At 46.9% G+C, this 19,488-nt stretch overlaps 1 protein-coding gene across 1 annotated transcript in view; it reads right to left on the bottom strand.

Annotated features, from left to right (window-relative positions):
* The window catches only part of SCD5 (stearoyl-CoA desaturase 5), a 98,673-nt gene that overhangs the window by 10,889 nt on the left and 68,296 nt on the right, over nucleotides 1–19,488 (bottom strand). The window contains exon 3 of the mRNA XM_019526442.1: nucleotides 12,749–12,954. Within this exon, the coding sequence (XP_019381987.1) occupies nucleotides 12,749–12,954 (206 nt within the window). The remainder of the gene's footprint in view (nucleotides 1–12,748; nucleotides 12,955–19,488) is intronic.

The following is a 19,488-nucleotide window of genomic DNA, read 5'->3' as shown; positions in this document are numbered from 1 at the left end:
TTGGACCAGCCTCGCCTGGGTCTTGGTGTGTCCTAAATGGCCTCCCATTGGGGAGTCATGAGCCAATCTCCAAATGGAGCAGCGGAGTGAAGATGGGACCACTAACTGTCTCCCTTTCGATGTGCCCTCCTCACCCCTTTGGACCCAATATAATAACCCCCCAATTACCTCAAAGCAGGAATGACTTTGCAATGTTCCTTCCCTGGGATCTTCAGTCCATAGCCGCTAGAGTTCTGGGTCTTCTCGTTGGGCCTGATGGAACTGTGCTGCATAACTACCTGCTCCAGGTTGATACTGCCCGATGCCGCTTTGCTCTGGTGAGGTGGGCTTTTGCCAGCCCAGCCTTCTTCCCTTTGGAACCACTTCCTTTCTTTCTCTGTAGCTCATACCTGCTTGAGCACCTTGTAGGAGGGTTCTTATTCTCTTCCGAGGATCATTTCAGAGGCTAAGGCAGGTGCCAATCTGAACTGCAGTTCACCACAGAACTCCATCACCCTCAGAGGCCCTCTCGCAGGGTGGAGTGTATACAGTTGGCCTGTGGCCCAGCTTGCTCAGGCCCAGACTGCATTCCTGGGAGATGTGCCCAGTTCGTCCACATCGATAGCACACAACACTTCTCAATGCCCCTTTTCGTGGACTGGTACTCCTTTCCCCTTCGCTAGCCGGGCTCTCCTTCGGGGCCCAGAGGCCTCACACACATCCTCTCTCATTTTCTGAGCTTGCGAAGGCCTCAGTCAGGTGGAGGGCCTCCTCACTGGTCTGAGGTTGGTGTCTCCATACCCACCTCTGGGTGTCTTCTTCCAGGTCCCAGAGAAATTGTTCTAATAAGACCTGGTCCATCACCCCCTCCTGGTTGAACTGGCCAGCTGGTAGCCATTTATTAAGTGCATCCCGAAGAGACTGCAACAAGGCTCAGGGCCTCTTAGCTTGTTTTGGCTTCCATGCTCAAAATGCCTGTCTGTAACTTTCCAGGGAAATCTCTAGCCTGTAGAGGATCGCTGCCTTGACAGCATCATAATCTCGGGCATCCGCCCTTGACAGGGCCTAGTAGGTGGCTTGGACCTAATCTATCACTAAGGTGCCTAGCTGGTGGCCCCACTAACTGCGATCCAACCCTGTCTGGACAGTGGTCCTCTCAAATGCTTCTATATATGCCTCGGGATCATCTTCCCGTCTCATACACGGCATCTTGAATAGGGTGGCATTACGCAGCATCCATTCTTGCTGGTGTGCCCCTTGTAACTGTTGCACCTCCAGCACTTGCCCTATAGCCTGAATAGCCTGTGTTAGTAGCTCCACATGGGCTATTGCTGGTGGCTGCATCTCTGCTTGCCCCCAGGTTGGGATCTCTGTCCCGAAAACACCAAAAACTTTCCGGCCAATGCACTATCATGATGGAAGGTGCCTTAAGTGGGGTTTCCTGAGTGATGCACTATCCGTCCGGCGTGAAGCCCTCAACTCACCTGCCACAACTTGGTGTTATTATATAAAGGGAGGGTTCAGTGGAGATCTTCTTCCTGGGGGGCCCCTGGGGACGGCAGTACTCACAGTTCGGGTGTGATGTTCCATGGGGCTCCGCCTCCCCTACACCCCATCCACTTGCCAACTGGACAGGCGCCAGCAATGGTGGTTCCATCGTGCTTGATCAACCTCGGCTTGCCTTGAGCGGGACCCCACGTCCAGGTGGGTTCTGTTGGCGCTTGTCAGGCTGCCCGTCCCCCCACCAACGAGTAGCCTTCCCATCATGGAGACCGGCAAGCTGTCATGTGTTGGCTGGCACCTACTTCAGCACCTCTGAGTAGGGTGCTTCTGGTCTTGCACCTCTTCTCTCTTGTTTTTTTTCTCTCAAAAGAAATAGACCCCTGGGGAGGAGAGGGGTGTGGAGTTGCCTCCTTTCCCCCAGTCTCCTACAGGGGGCTCAAGTGCCTCCCCTGCTCTGCCTGCCAGCGTTGAACCGGCTGTGCTGCTCCTCCCTGCTGCAGGAGACTCAGCGCATCTGGCATGCTCCACGTCAGGGTGCTTCCTCGCTTCCTCTGCCCCCTGGGGTTCTAGTGGAGCTTTTAAATCTTCCTGCAGCAGCTGGAACGGCTGCCGCGATTGGATCAGCTGCGCAGCCGTGGCTACGGTTCCTGCTCCGGCTCTGGCTGTGCTCTGGGAGGTAAGTTCCTCCTGCGGGGGTGCTGTTTGTGGGGTTTGGGGCCCATGGGGACTGCCCTCTCCCCTTTGGGAGCATCTCACTGCCGCATACCTGACTCCAACAATGAGGAGACATCCAGTCTAAAACACTATCATAGCCAATATTAGCTGCACCTGCCTATTTGAAGCTTAATTTGTATCTGCACAAAGAAATAGTGCTAAGTTGTTAAGAGCTGCATTACCCTAAAGTAAATGTAATAAGGCCAGGATTTTACCTTCAAGTGTAGATTTCTGGATCAGTGCCACCAAGGACATTTTCAAACAATACTTAGAAACAGTTGCTAGAAACTATCTTGCCTAAGGAAGTTAACAATCAGTTTTTCAGTCTAAAAATCCTGTCTCTCATTTTCACCCTGTCCCTCAGTACACGAGGCAAGTAGGCTTCTGGTTACATTTCCCACTGGTCTCCCAAAGAGAAACATGAAGATTAATTACTCATGAACAGTCAGGCCAATCTGCTGCTTGTTTAATGTCAGGAGCCTCTGTTCTTCCCACAAAAGCATTTGTAGTGGAGGGTTTAGGAGTTTTGTTTCAGTTCTCTGTCCTTGTCTGGTTGTCAGCTACTCTCAATAGACTATGCTGCACAGGGCGACTGAAATGAATAATTAAAAGACTTTGCTGAAGGAAGAAAAAATTACCATAAGATTGCAGCTTTCCCCCGTTCTGTCAGAGTGAAAATTGCATTCAACATTCATCTAATGGTCTATGGGGATGAGACAGGTAATATGGGCTAAGCTGGGAAGCTGAAAACAGCAGGAGAAGCTTCAGTTAGGTATAAGTTACTTGATTTATTTTTCAAGTGTAATTCAGAGTTCTGTGACAGGAAGAGTACTTAGTGCCATAAATCATATCAGGCCTAAGTAGCGGGGAGTAGAATAAAATTCATGGCTGAACATCTTCGACTTTGGAAAAGATCAAATTTGGCTCCTAACTCTGCAGTCGTGAATGTGGGGCAGGAGGGATGGGACACAGGGAACCATCCCTATGGAATGAACCAAAGTCATACTGCCTTGGCCCTGGCATGGCAATTAAAATTAGATCATCTGGGTTGGATATTGCCAAATGACACTAATTATAGCAGCTAGCAAAAGTCTGTCCTATAGCTTATTCCATAGAACGCCAGGCTCTTTGAAGGGGGCTGCCAGGGGTGTACTGCCACTGCTGCAGGCAGCTCCAAATAGCTACGACAAAGTGAAAACAGCTGTGAAGTACTAATGGGACATAAGTTTGGAGGCTAGGAGAAAAGGGAGGCTGTGGTGGGCCAGTAGGGGGAGCTTCTGTGGTGAGCCTTCCACCTCACTATGCCCATCCACCTTCCGGATTCCACGTATCTCTCCAGGGGCGCCTAAGCCCTGGCAGACCCACTTTCGAGCCCCACCACAGAGTCCGGGAGGTGGACGGGCATAGTGAGGTGGGAGGCTCAACACAGGAGCTCCCCCTACTGGACCGCCACATGTGATGACAGCAGTGGGATACGAATACCCTGCTGTATTAGAGGCATAATTTGGAAAGAGGAATACAGTCACTGAAATCCCTTGAGCAAACAATTTCTAATTTGGCATCGGGTTGACTGGATAGTGTAGATAGCCAGGATGGCGGACAAGTATGTCCAAATGACCATGCCCAAACTAAGAGATCTGGCGAAAGACAATGGCCTTCTAGTGAAGAAAGGGCTAAAGAAGGAAGAGCTGATTAAACTCCTGTGTGACAATGACTCAGCCAGAGCCCCCTTCACGCACGCCAACTCCTAAGCCCTCCCCAGAATCACATCCCCGCACGCCAAGTCCACAGCCCTCCGAGGGATCACCCCCTAGGGAGGAGCGCTGGAGGTACCAGATACGGGTAGAAGCTGAGGAGCGACAGAGCAAACTCAAGAATGAGCTAGAGGTGAAAAAGCTGGAGGCACAGCAGGAGGAGAAAAGGATGGAGCTGGAGGCGAAAAAGATGGAGCTGGAAGCGCAAAGGATGGAGATGGAGCAGGGGGCCCAGCGTGAAGCAGCCCAGTGCCACGAGGCAGAGGCCAGGCACAAGCACGAACTAGAGGGACTCCATCTGCAGCCCAACAGGGGAGAGGTGGGCCTTCCATGAGCACCCAGGGGACACCCCAAACCGAATGCCGCAGCCTTCTGTCACTACCAAGTCGGAGATGATCCTGACGTATTCCTCAGCATCTTCGAAAGGCAAGCCCGACAGTGGAAGGTGCCTGAGGAAGAGTTCCTGATGCACATGGCTGCTCTGGTAGAAGGCGACATGGTGGTGGTCCTGAACAGCCTGCCCTCGGATGCAGCTGATGACTATGACGCCTTTAAAAATGCTGTGTCTTCAAGGTTCAAATTAGGACTGGATTATTTCCGGAAAAAAATTCCAGAATATGTGCCCACAACCCGAGAAGACAATGGCTGATTTTGCGGCCCTGGTGTGGGATGCACTCCTTATATGGGCAGACAGAGCCAAGGCTGACAATAGAGAGAAGGCGCTCCATCTCATGGCGCTGGACCAATTTTATTATTGCTGTCCGTGGGAGATTAAAACCCTAGTCAAGGACAGGGCTCCCAAAACCATTCAAGAGGCTGCCGAAATTGTAGATCAGCTGTTGCTAAATTGTGAGGGGCCAGACAAGAAGCCTCCCTACTTTGGGAAGGAACAGAAAGGGGTCCAAAGAGGGGAGGAGGGGAGGGCCAGGTCCAAAAGGGGAAAAGGGGCCATCCCAGACCAAGCATAAGGAGGCCCCTGATTCGACCAAACTACCCAATTCAGAAAAGAGGGGGTGCTATAACTGCAGGGAGCCAGGCCACATCAAGCCCAACTGCCCAAAATTAAGCAACAAACCCAAGCCCGTCAGACATGCAACAGCTGTAAGCAGTGAAGGGGAAGACCTGAGCCCCTCTGAGGGGCGTGCCTGTTGCTACAGGATCACAAACCCAGAGGAGGTGATGGCCCCCCACCTGACCAAGATAATGGTAAACGGGAGAACCCTTATTGGGGAACTGGACGTGGGGTCCAGTGTGACATTAATCAATGCCAACTTTGTTTCACCTGCAGAAATAATCCCAGGGAGAACCCTTACCATTCAAGGGGTGGGGTCTCCACCATTTAAAGTACAGGTAACCCATCAGCCCATCAAGTGGAGAGGCTGTGCGATGTGCATAGAACTGGGTGTGCTGGAAGGGGCTCCAGTCCCCATCCTGGTGGGATGGGATATTATTGATCTAGAACAAATGCACCGTGACTAGGTCCTAGAGCTAGAGCCCTACCGTATTAATGCGGTGACTCGTCAACAGAGCAGAAAGGCTAGAGGGGGAGGGTTAGAAACTCCCCAAGAGACAGCCACACTGTTGGCTGCAGTGGGAGAGGCCCCTGTGAAGGGCGATCACACACCAATGCCTGAGGGAACTAGCGACCCTGAGGGCGGGTTAAGTGACAGTCCCAGGGAGGTGTCTAGTTCATCAGTGGCAGAGGGAGGCGAGACTCTCAGGGACAAGTCCAAGGAAGTCCCCGAGGGTGAAGGTGCACTCCCTGCAGGAGCACCCAAACTCCCTAATGACTGTTTAGCTGGGAAAGGGGAGTTCAAACAGGAGGTTCTAGAGGACCCCAGCTTGGAGGAATTTCGGCAGATGCTCAGGAGCAAGAGACCGAGTTCACCCCAGAGAAGAGGGAACAGGTAGTCTGGGATAAAGAGCTTCTCTATCGGTTGTGGGTACCAAAGAACCATGCCGAGACCTGGGAACCCCATCACCAGATCATAGTACCTCGTAAATACAGACAACAATTGCTTTCCATGGCTCATGATTTACCGTGTGCTGGTCACATGGGCAGGGAAAGGACACACGGGCAGCTGCAGGTGAACTTTTATTGACCCAGAATTGTCCAGAATGTGAGGGACTACTGCTGATCTTGTGAGACATGCCAGCAGATGGGCAAAAGTGGGGACAAGAAAAAGGTTCCCCTACAGCCCCTCCCTATCATTGATCAACCCTTCCAAAGAGTGGGGATAGACATTGTGGGCCCTCTGAGGCATAAGACCCGGAGAGGGAAGAAATACATCCTGACTCTAGTGGATTTCGCAACCCGATATGTGGAGGCAGTTGCCTTGACCTTCATCAAGGCACCTGTGGTTGCTGATGCCTTAACCAAGATCTTCTTTCAGCTGGGTCTTCCCTCCAAGATCCTGACTGACCGGGGTGGAAACTTCCTGGCAGAGGTGATGAAGTGCCTGTGGGAGTGCTGTGGGGTGAAACACCTCAAGACCACAGCCTACCACCCTCAGACAAATGGGCTAGTAGAGAGGTTCAGTGGGACCTTGAAAGGTATGCTAAAGGCCTATGTGGACTCTAACCCCAATGACTGGGATGAGAAACTTCCTCTTTTGCTCTTTGCCTACCGGGAGGTGCCCCAGGAGTCCACTGGGTTCTCGCCATTTGAGTTGATGTTTGGGAGGTGAGTTTGAGGTCCTCTCGATTTGGTGAGAGAGAAGTGGGAAGGGAAAATCCCTTCCACCAAGACCTCGTGGTGGAGTATGCGCTGAACTTTCGTCAGAAACTGACTGACATGATGAAAGTGGCACGAGACTCCCTGGGACAGGCCCAGAAGAAGCTAAGGTCCTGGTATGATGAAAAGGCCCACTTACATACCTTTGAATGAGGTGATAAGGTTATGGTTTTCCTGCCACTAAAGACAGACAAGCTGCAAGCCGCTTGGGAAGGTCCTCATGTTATCCTGAACAAGCTGGATGATGTGACCTATGTAGTGGCCAGGAGTGGGAAAAAACCTAAGACAGTTCATGTGAACATGCTTAAATCATACTTTTATAGAGGTGATACGGTATCCTGAATTTCCTCAGTAGAAGGATCACTTGAGGACCTGGAGGAGCCGGTCATGTATGGTGACTGGGATGGAGAGGCAGGAATAGAGGAACTCTGCCTTCTGGACCATCTGCCCTCCCAGGACAAGGACAAGGAAAAGCTGCTAGCAGCACTCAAAGACTTTGGGACAGTGTTCTCTAACAAACCAGGTAAGACGGACCTGGCAGTACACTCTACAGACATGGGCAGCCATCGCCCTATACACTCCAGACCTTACCCAGTTAACGAGAAGGCAAAGCAAGAAATAATGCGAGAGATCGCAGAGATGGAAGGGTTAGGGGTACTCCGGCCTTCAGTGAGTCCCTGGGCCAGCCCAGTGGTACTCATCCGGAAGCAGGATGGGTCCATCCGGTTCTGTGTGGACTACCGGAAGCTGAATGGTATTACCACCCCTGATGCATACCCTATGCCCAGGATGGACACTTTGCTTGATTGCCTGGGTCCAGCCAAGGTTATCTCTACTCTCAATCTGTCCAAATGATTCTAGCAAATGGAACTGGGTCCAGATGCCGTAGCTAAGTCCACCTTTACCACACCTGTGGGACTATATGAGTTTATGGTTTTACCTTTCGGTATGCACAACTCTCCTGCATCTTTTCAAAGACTGATTAATAACCTGCTACAAGGATGTGAGCAGTTTGCCATGGCTTACATAGATGACATCGCCATCTTAAGTCAGGACTTTGAATCGCACCTGATTCGTCTGGTCACCGTGTCAAGCAAGATCAAGCACTCTGGTCTTACAGTGAAAGCCAAAAAGTGCCAGTGGGCACTATCCAAAGTGGTATATTTGGGACATCGTGTGGGTGGAGGTCATATCGCTCCCTTGTAGGACAAGATCGAGGCCATTAAAGACTGGCCACCTCCACAAACCAAGAAGCAAGTCAGAGCCTTCCTTGGCCTGGCTGGATATTACAGACGGTTCGTCCCAGGATTTGGAGCGACGACAGCTCCCCTACATGAGCTGACCAAAAAGGGCAGCCCTGATCCAGTGCTCTGGAAGCAAGCGTGCCAAGAAGCATTTGACACCCTAAAGGCTGCCCTGGTCAAACAACCGATCCTGAAGGCACCGCTCTACGATAATCCCTTCTACGTAGCCACAGATGCCTCCAACTCAGGACTAGGAGCTGTACTCTTACAAGAGCACCAAGAGACACGGCACCCCGTGGTGTACCTAAGCTGGAAGTTAATCCCTCGGGAGCAGAACCTGTTGTCTATTGAGAAGGAGTGTTTGGCAATCGTCTGGGCACTGAACAAGCTGAGGCCCTATTTATGGGGGCAGCAGTTCACTGTCCTATCGGACCATGCCCCACTGCAGTGGTTGCAGACAATGCAAAACACCAACACCAAGCTGCAATGATGGCCTGGCAGCTTCAAGAGTTTAACTTTGCTGTCAAACACATCAAAGGAAGCCAGAATGTGATAGCAGATGCCCTGTCTCAAAAGGACTCTGGGTAGTGGGTTGGATGGACTCAGACCCACCTGACAGAGCTCTGGCGGGGGAGTTCCTTAATGTGCTATCATGTTTTATATGTGTTATTGTTATCATCAGTATTATATGTTGTGTAATTTCTCTTTAGGTGTGAAAGACAACCCTTCCAAATAAAGCACGCTCGTACCCATAGCTTGGTAAAGCTTGGTGTCCAAGCTTTTAAAGGGGGGTGGGGAAGTGTGGCAGGAAGCCACCTTTGTTTCTCCCCAAAATCTCTGCTCTGTGACAATTTGATTAGGATGGGCCCAGCAGAGGAGACACACCCTTACCCTATCTCTTTAGGTAACCTGAGATGGATGCATTCCTGAGGGAGGGGGGAAACCTGCTCCCTCTGCCTACGTGTCTGGTATCACCTACCTGGGTGAGGGGCTTCTACCTGGTGGGATGGAGTCTGCGTGGCAACTACTGATGTAGTTCAAATTGGTTGGCCAACAGCCAACAGGTGCTGGCCTTCACTGGACCAGGTGAATGAGGTCGCAGGGGCTATATAAGTTAAGACTGCCCAGGAGGAGAGGGCAGCAGCCATGCAGGGGACTCAGACTTAGAGAGGAGCTTTACCATCTAAAACTGGCTCTCTCCCCCATATCTCATGAGCAGGGAACGGCCTGCCTCCAGAGGGAATCTCCAACAGCCTCTGGATGATGCTTGTAAGTAAGCTACTCAAGATCTGATTAGAGATATAGCTGGCAGTAACTCAGATTTGTGATCAAAAGGCTACCTCAGCCAGACTGTTTTGCTCTATGGGATTTCTATGATATTGCTCTATCTTGTACCCTATTTTCACCCTACCCCTGTAATCAATAAAGTTCTCCTTTGTGACCAGTGTAGGACAGTTATTGGGGAGTGGGTCTAAATTATGCCTAAGAGGCCCCTTAGGTCTGCGGATTAAGGGAGACTTTCATTTTTGGCCCCCAACTTGGGGAAGTGCCCCAAGTGCCTGTACTGGGTCGAGTACCCGTAGAACTATTAGGCCTGTGTTTCCCCGAGGACACAGGGCTGAAAGAGTCCCTTCTTGGGGTGGTGGCAGCACACGTTACCTCCGGACTCTGCGGTGGGGCTCGAAAGCTGGTCTGCTAGGGCTTAGGTGCCCCTGGAGAGACACGTGGAGTCTGGAAGGTGGACGGGTGTAGTGAGGTGGGAGGCTCAACGCAGGAGCTCCCCCTACTGGTCTGCCACAGAGGCTATCTGGTAAGAGAAGCAAAATGCTAATGAGCCAAAGAGTCTGTAAGAAGAGGGGAAGAGGAACTGGGAGCTGAAGAGCAGAGAGAATAATGTGACAAATGAGGAGAAAAAAAAGCCAACAAGCCATGCAGAATGATTCAACAGAGAGAGAAGAAACAAAGCAGCACTCAAGTCAGGGGACCAGGAAAAGAAACTGCTTAGTGTTAAGCTAAAATAAAGTGGAGACCAGGTTGTAAAGAGCTGAACAGGCTTAAGACAAGGCAGTCCAGGGAACAGAAAAAGAAGGCTTGGAGGACTGTAAAGGTGGTATGGGACTCGAGGATAAGCTATTGTTTATCCTCAGACTGAGAGCCTGAGAAAGGCCTGTGTCAGCCTTCCTCTCAACCAGACTTCTTCAGGTGGGACATCTTTTTTTGCTGACTTCCATCCTATCCTGATTTCATGGTCTCTCTTATTTATTCTGCAAGAAAGCATCCCCACAAACAAAGGTGTAGCTGAGGCAACTTTATTTTTATAGTTGGCCCAAAAAATAAAATGAAACACAAAAAATGTTGAAATTCTTCTCATTCTATGAGACCCTAAATGGGTCCATTTTTGTTGTGTGTGCCTGTGCACATATGGACAGGTACACGTGTGTGTTTTCTGTCTTATTAATAATAGAAATGGTTGTTCAAACAGTAACAGATACTCATTCACTACTAATTCCATTTTCAACAAACAAAAAATACCAATTCACACTCACAAAAAAGAACAAAGTTTCAGTTTTAAAAAACTGAAACACTGGCAAAAATATGAAAAATTTCTAAGTATTTTTGCAAAAAAACCCAAAATATTTAAATGATAGGCTGTTTCATGAACAACACTTTCATTGTAAACTTGTTGCCTAGCTCTAACCCTAACTTCTATGAAATAAATTAACCCCACTGTTCCGCAAATTCTTAGCATTTTTTTTGTGGGTGGCCTTCAGTTTGATTTTTTGGCCAAAGTCATGCTCCGTACTAAGGACACTAGCAGATTTAGAAAGATGTCTCTCGCCTATCAAAGGGCAAGGGGAGCAGAAGGAAAGCATCTTTCTAACTCTTACACCTCAAGAACCTTTCAATATGGATAAAACACCCAATTATCAGCCAAAGAACTCCTCAAAACCCTACTGATGCTGATGGAAAATCTCCCACTGACTTCACTGGCATTTAAACTGTCTCTGAAAAACCTCAGACAGTGAACAGAAATGTAGAATTTGATGGGAAACAGTTTTCTCATGGTGCAAAACTTTTCAAGATTTCAGATTATGTCAGCACTTGAGGTATTCCTGTGGAAAATTCAGGTTAAATCCCTGCCTTGTCTGATTCAAACACAAATCTCCCACATCCAAGCTGTGCGCCCTGATCTCCAAGGGTTTCACCTTTTCTCTGACCTGAAATTCCACCCTGGAGCTGAGGCCTCTCTGTACAAAAAGGTTTGTTAAAAGCAACACATTCCACCAAAAAGTCTTGCTTTCGACAACTCCGCATTTCCTGATGAAAAAACCTGTGTCAGAATTTCTGACCTGCTATAAATAAGGCCAATGCTCTCATTCACTCTGAATGGTACTGAGAGATTTATTTCACTGAATCCAGGGAAGTCAGCTACTCATGGAACAAGGTCCTGTTCCACAGGCCAGAGCGAGGTAGATGTTACTTAATGCTCAGATACACCACTGCAAATCTGGAGGAGCTCAGTGACATTACTCTACTTTTACAGTGGCATAACTGACACCAGGATTTAATGTCCCATGAGTCACAGTGTCACAACAGAGCCTTAATAAAGCCAGTAAAGAGATGGTTTATTTTGACTTTTATTAAACCTTTTTTGCTTTTTCCTGGATTTAAAACTATATATGTTTCCAACCTTACAACAGAACAATCTGGCACTGTCATCATTTGGTTCCTGTCACTAAGAAAAAGGAAATTTAAAGCTGGGCTAATCTCAAATCCAAGCATCAAATCCAAAGCAGTGTTACTAGTATCTTTCCATTATTGCAATGTATTTTGTCATTTTCCAACTCTTGCAGTTAATTTAACTGCTACCAAAATGCTTGTCTCATACAGGATGCAATTTACTCAAGCACTGGGGAGAAGATAACTCACACCTTCTCTCTCTCTCCTCACTTTGAGCATGCTGCAGAAGAGATTGCCACTGGATTTTAACAATCTGCACTGCTAACCCCAAAACCTCTGAAATGACAAAGCAAGCGGATTGCATTAACCTCATCCTTCATGCAGCCCCTTTGGCAAGGAACTAATTTGGCCTGTTGGGGGTTTATTTAATGCACAGAGGCATACCTACACAAGATGCAATGGCGCCATAGCATCCACTGGCAAAAACCGTGACACCTTTGCTATGTCACCGTAGCAACGTGCTCCCTCATACCACATTGCTATGGTGACAAAGCAGCTAAAAATAACTGCATGGCCAGCACAGTGCAGTCCAGGCTGTTACTGCGCCATTGTTTAATGATGGCACAGTAACAAAGGTGCCATATGGCCACGTGTAGACGCACCTAGACAGGCCTATATTACAGGACTCCTCAACCTACTCCTGCAATAAGGCTTGAACACATCCTGGTCTTCCTCTGTGGCTCAGTGGCTTGGTTACGGAGTTAATAACAGGCAGGTTATGAATTCAAAGCTGGGTGTGGGCCTCTACATTTCAGTCTTAAAGGTGACCTCAGGAAGTTCCTTTTCTCTATAGTTGGAAAGACTCCTGCTTTGAGTAGGGGGCTGGCCTAGATAATCTCCTGAGGCCCCTTCCAACCTTAATTTTCTATGATCCTAAGAAAGAGCTTGCATGACTGAACCACTGTCACTCAACTGGGTGCGCTGTGCTAGGAAAGCACATGTTTGGAACAAAAGGGAGGAGGCAACAAGGAAAGCATCTGGTAATACATCAAAATTAGACTAAGGCAAGGAGCCCATTTCCCATTGTTGTTCCACCTCAAGCCTTCTATGCACATCCCTCTCTGGGACATTTCACTTACTTTCTTTGGAACCTCACAACGGGATCATCCAGCAGGTCAGAGAAATCCAGCTTCCTCCCTTGCTCTATGACATCTCGGTGCTTGCGGACAAACAGCCAGCCAATGTGGGAGAAGAAGAAGCCACGCCGGGCATTGTGGGGGTCAGCATCTGTCTCCGAGTACTTGTGATGCACCCGATGGTCCCGGCACCACTCATATATGTCATTCTACATGGAAGGCAAAGGAGGATTGAATGTCACACCCAAACTACACACAACTTTCTGGAATACTGGGTATCAACTAAGCAACACATCCTGTCAGACTCAATCAGGGATAACAGCCATCAGGGCAGTGAGCATTCATACACCTAGAAGGCAACACATTCACAGATAAATATTGCTGTTGCCTCTAAAGTACCCTGAACCAGGTGTGCTCTGGAGGGGACTTGAGCCTACAGAAAGGATGCTAGTGCTCCACACATATGTCTTGAACATTACAGCACCTCAGAGTACCCATGATTCTCATATTCTAGATACAAACTGGCCCACACTGCAAAAGGATTCAACTTGCCAAGGTGTGCAACTCCAGAGTTTCTATCCAGCTCTTGATCTGGATAAAAATCGCCAAATAGTTGGCCTTTTCTACATAGGAAGATTAGTTCAGACCCATCTGCAGTATTAACTAAAATAGCAAGGAATTTATGCAATGTAGTAGTTTTGTGAACCCAGAGTGATTGGTGTGTCAAAGTGTATCCACAGACACTGGTGGTGTTGAAATACAAATGGTCTTCATCTTATGCACTAGCAGGAGACACTCAGCACATCAGACCTAATCTGATCTTTTTAGCGATTTCTAGTAAACCATATCGGAAATGAACAGCTGTTGTGAGTCTGCCATAACACACTCCTATCAGCGCAGAATCTCCCCTGTGGTAGATACACTGCTCTAGGAAGAAGAGAGGCCATATACAGACCTGAATGAAATCCTAACCCCTTCAAAATAGACACAGCAGACCAGTGGCCTAACTGAAGCTTATATCTGAGAGACCACTCAGAAGATATTTCCTGCATATCTGCCAGAAAGCAGTATCTGTTCCATAAACAGAGAAACTGAGAAAAGCCATATTGCCTCACGACGATGGTACAGAAGCAGTTTTGATAATGGCTAATTTGAGGGGTCTGGTTTAGTCTTCTCATTAATAGACCCAATATCACTGTCCAACCTTAAAGATAAATAGTGGTCCATAGACATTATAGGGGTCACATATGTCATCCATTTTTTACAGCTGGCCACCACTAGCTTCTCTAGGGATGAACATAGCACTGTGTCAGATCTTGAGAAACGCTGAGTAGTCTTCTCCTGTTGAGCACGCTCAGCTCCTGAAAATTCAGCACCTCTCTAGAGGTGGTCAGCAGCCTGGAATATAAAAGACTGAACTAAAAAGTCCCTGGAGAAGGAATAAACTACAGGAGCAGATCAGTTTGTCTAAGCAAATTATCAGTAGAATATTTAAGTCTTTGGCATACTCCTTCAAGGAGCTTCGTCATGCCAACAAATAAATCCTCAAATATGCTGGAAAATTCAGGCACAGTAAAGCCAAAGAAGTCCCTGACTTACACAACTGGACTCTTGTCACTAGCTTTATGATCACCTTGGAGTGTTTGAAATCTTGACTTGGCATGTGAGCTGTAATGATTAATGATGCCTCTTTAAACCAAGTATCGTTGCTAGAGATGGCCTAGAAATGTTGCTGAGGGGGCTGATAGGAACTGAACCTGATTTGGGGGTAGGGGGGTTTATAAAAAAAGAAGCAATGCAGTCATGTCTGTGTTAAGGCACTTTTTGTGAACAGAGGGCCTGAAATAAAACCCTTGGAGCTAAACCCTCCCTTGACCACGGGATCTGGGTCAGGATACAAAGGAGAGTTCAGGCCTACCACACAGACAGCAAGGTCAGTTAAATACCCAGTGGCAACAGCCTGGCACTCTTGAGAAGCCAGTCTACTCCATGGAGAAGAAGGAATCTGGTGGTCACAATTTTCAGAAGTGGATCCTTAAAGCTAGGTACCTAAATCTAGATTGAGGAATTCAGATGCTATTGATGGTCTGTTTGTTCAGTGGCGCTGAGCTTCAATATCTTTCAGTGGCACGTGCTGAATGCTTGACAACTGTGAAAATCAGATCACTGATTTAGGTGTCTAACTATAAATTAAATTGCCTAACATAGGGCACCCCAGTCTACAAATGGTTGCCTGCACTGAAATCTATAATAACATACAGCACGTTAAACAAAGAACATTCAGCAGAGCATGGCCTCTTCATTCCGTCTTCTCAGTCACTGCCATGGCAGAGCATGGGAGGCATGACACCTGAACAGCAAGCTTCCTTGGGAACGGCAGAAGCAGCACTGCCATTGCATACTTCTGCTTTGTTTTTAGAGAAGAACAGAGAAGACATGACAGCCTGAGATGTCTGCAAAATGGCAAGAATGAGGCAACAACAAAGACAGAATTCATGTTCCATTGGCATGACTGCAGAATACAGTAACCCAAGGAAGACAACTGTCTATGTCTCCATTTTGTGAGTTGAGAAGCTTCTGTTGTCAGTGCTAGTAGAAATCACTGCTTTTTACATCAGCTGCAAACTTTCCAGAGGCTGTAGAGGGAATGCTCACTGGTGCTGGGAGGCAACCATGTCCCAGAACCAAAGAACCTGGCTCCAGTTCCTCCACGGTAAGAATTTCATCATCCTAAAACTGTGTCTGGAAGATTTCCAGGGCTGCCTTTTTAACCTCCATTCTATCAGAGAATTAAAAACACAGAGATATGAGGGAGGGGAATTTACAGCTTGATGACTGTTGCCACAGGAAAAACTGATATAGATCTTTAGCAATGTAACAGTAACCACTGGAGTCTTGACACCTGTCAGGTGACAAGGGTTTTTTGTTTTGCTTTTTTTTTAACACTAACCCATGTCAAAGGACTGACACTAGGAAATGAAGACTAGGCTCTTGCCAGTGTTCCAATTCCTCACACCTTTCTTACATGATAACAAATGAAAACAAAAGCTTTGGCAAAAGATAAAGGAAACAAAGTCACCTGAATCTCTGTCTGGTGCAAAACTCTGGGACACAGCTGTACTGTTTCCAATGTTTTCTTAAAAGCAAGATACATTGCAGAGAAACCAGAGAAGCTAAAATCCTGCATATTGCTACAAGTGGCAGGTCTAGAGGAACTGGAGTTGGAAGCATGAAGCAGACCAGAGTCTACTTTGAAAAGTTATTTAAAGATGTCAAGAAGCTACAAGAATGTCAATGGGAAAGGCATATTTTTTCTAATAGAAACAATCTTCCAAATGAGATTATTGATCACAATGCTACAGGTCTGTGTAATAAGGAATGAGGCAAAGCAGGTAACAAGGTCAACCAGCTTTTGTGTCAAAGCATATAACCAGGTCAATGCCATGCTAGTGCATGACATTAACTCATTTGTTGCCTGGTGCAATACATATTAGCAAAGTTAGCTGCTTCCCCAAATTAGCAAGGCTGAGCAGAACTGAAGGCAGCTTGTTAAAAATGCAGAAAGCCAGGCTAAAGGAAAATGCATGACAGACCAAAATTGTTTACAGTAAAGACAGAGAGAATCGAAACACTCAGGTGAGGGCATGGAACCAGTAAAAGTGTGGTGCAAGTTGCAAAAACCTCCTATTCTTAGCACCATTTTAAAATCAATATAGGAGTAAAATACCCTCTTGCAGCTGCAGAACAAACTGGTAATGATGATGATGCAGACAAAAGTCTGGGTCTCTTAATCAATTTGCAAAGCAAGGTTTCGCTATAGATCGGCTTGCAAAAATGGAACTAAACAAACTAAAGTGAAATTCCAAATAGGCACTGCAGCTGAGTGCAAGGTAATCACAGCAACATCACTAGTGACTGCCTGATGTTAAGGTAAAAAACAAAGCTTGTTTTATATAGGAAGCTACAAAATGAGTGCATGTAACAGAATCACAATGGCATATCTCTGTAAGGATGGACACTACTGAGCAGTGTTTGAAATAATGACACTAAGGAGCTGCAAGTAGGAGAATGAAGCAAATCTGACTCAAGCGTTGCTCATCTCAGAACCAAAGCTTCAGCAGTACAAACTGAGCCACTTACAAAAGCTTGAGAACCATGTAATTCTACATGGTTGACTGACAAAAGAAAAAAATCTCAGGCTTTTCCAAGAGTAAAAAAAAATGTGTTTGGCTACAGAGAAGAAATGTCTGCATGTGAAATTTCTGCATTCTGAATTGACAAGACTTTGTCTGGAAGACAAAGTGTCATTGTTCCAGAGCATGAGGACAGAAGTGCTAAGTATAGCCTCTGGTCTCCCACAAGAACAGTCTCTCTCAAGATATTTAGGATTCTGTAACAGCTTCTTAGGCAGCCTGCTCTTAATGGCTAGGTACAGAGATTCAAAATGCCTGAGGAGGATTCAATATGTCATGTGGTTTTCTGTAAATGGCTTAGTTTAGATCGGTAGTGAACAGAACACACATTTGTCCTTTAGTGGGGGATGCAAATCTTAAACTGGGTTTCACCATTTTTAAACCCATCTATGTGTGCTGACCTTCTGTTCTGTTCTGTTATGGATATAGACCGGTTTCTGATCTCTTATACTGGTAAAAGTGTAATGTCTGTACCTCGCCCATATGTCCAATATGACAGAACTGGTTAGAAGTAGCCTCATAGGCACCAGCAGTTATCACGGCAACTTGGAGCCAAAAGCAGTTGGGGTAAATTAGAGCTGTACTTAAGCTGCTAGAGCTTGTAGTAAATGACTTGGACCCAACATTCTGGATTGGGTAGGGGTGCAAAAGTGGCTCGAAGCTACCTTTAGACACCCCACTCACTGACATTTGCAGTGAATACTTCTCAGCCTCAAATGATGGTAAAGCTGACATTCAAGTGTGGAACATACAGTACCACAGGAATTGAAGTTCAAAGGGGCTTTTGCATCCCCAACTATCCTGGTTGGTCCAAGATTGCACCAGAAGGATTTGGAAGTAAGTATGAAAGAGTACCTCTAAACAATGTCCTTTTCCTCCAATTTTTTTTTTTCTGTGTTGAGAGTTGCTCAAAAGATCATCATGCCTTGTAGTGCTTTGCACCAAAGGGACTGAAACCAAACACAGCTCAACACAGTCAAATCAATAGTACCTCAATTGCTTTAACTCAGAGCTGTGCACTCTTTGTACTGTGAGGAGATTAGTGTTCTCTAGTGGTGCCGACACATGTAAGAATTGAACTGTTCCAAGATTGTCACTGACTGGTAACCAGTTCATAATTGTTGTGATTTAGAGGTGTCTGCATGTACACTGCCAAGAGGTCCAAGGAGAACAGTCACCTTTTAGGCACTGCAGTGCTGTTGAACCACAACCAAGGGGTGAAAGTGAGTATCCAGCTCAGCATGCCTCACAGTCAGGAATGTCTGCAGTTTCCCTGGGATTTCTTTAGCAGGGGAAGAAGATCCCAATTGGCTGGAAGGGGCTGTGGCATGGTGGGGTCTGTCCAGACCCCTGCATTCTTGGGGGAAGTATTCTAGGGGACGCCCAAAGTCTCTGCTACAGGCTGCAGCTTTAAAAAGACTTTCTTTAGCCACTCGATTTAAATTCATTCCCTCCCTGCATCCTCTGAGGCTGGTGGGCAGGTGGGTACACCTTGAATGGTAAACACCCATCAATTGCTGGTTGAGGGAAAACTGAGCCACGGTACAAGGGGCAAACTTAATATCACTGAATGGCTATCAATTCCATTCTGGGTCAATGTGAATTGGCCCATTAGTTGTTAATTGTTCTTCCCCCAAAAGCAGAGGCATCCTCCCCACTCACCTGAGTTGTGAGTAGTACCAGGAAGTTGAGGACTTGGAGCGGGGGTGGTGAGAAGCAGTGAAATGTGGGCTGCCTGGAGAACATATCAGACACTAGTTATGGAGAGTTTGATGCTTAGCACATTACTGGTTCACAGAGAACTGGATCAAAAAGTATCTGATTATCCAGATATACCCTTGAAACATTTCTGAAGGTTTTAACCATTCTAAACTGGCCTGAACATCTGGACACTTGCGGTTTAAACTGGTCTGAGTGTTGCATGTGTCTGCACCCTAGGTCATAGAACAGACTGACTCAAGATGACACTATAGAAACATTCAAAGACAAGCAGTGTAGAAGTCATTCAGATGCTTCCATTTATCCTCTGTCATAACACAAGAATGAGAAAATATCCAGTGAAATGGAAAGGACACAGGCTGAAAGCTGAGGAAAAGAAACACTTTCATTCATAGATCATAATTAACCTAGGGAACTTCATGCCATAAGATGTTATTGAGGCCAAGAGCTTATATGTATTAATAATAAGAATACTTACAATTATATACTAAACTAATAATTGTGCTAAAAGCAGTGTGACACCAGCAATGAACCACACACTGGGTTTTCATTCAGGAGACTCAGATGCTATTCCCAATGTTACCACCAGCTGGCTGGTTGACAGCCTCTTCATCCTCCCCAAACCTCAGCTTCCCCCTCTTTAATGTGGAGATAACAATGCCTCCTCTGTAAAGTTCTTTGAAATCTACCAATGAAACATGCTATATAAGAGGTAGGCATTTCTTATTAGGACAATAACTAAAATAAAAACATACATATGCCTGCCCTCATTCTTCAGGACAGAAGCCAATCTGTGACTGCCTTACATAGGCATGCAATTGCCCATTATGG

Source organism: Gavialis gangeticus, unplaced genomic scaffold (assembly GCF_001723915.1).
Source record: "Gavialis gangeticus isolate Ggan-Ray unplaced genomic scaffold, GavGan_comp1, whole genome shotgun sequence".
Classification (NCBI taxonomy): Eukaryota; Metazoa; Chordata; order Crocodylia; family Gavialidae; genus Gavialis; species Gavialis gangeticus.
This window is presented reverse-complemented; position numbering and strand designations above follow the sequence as displayed.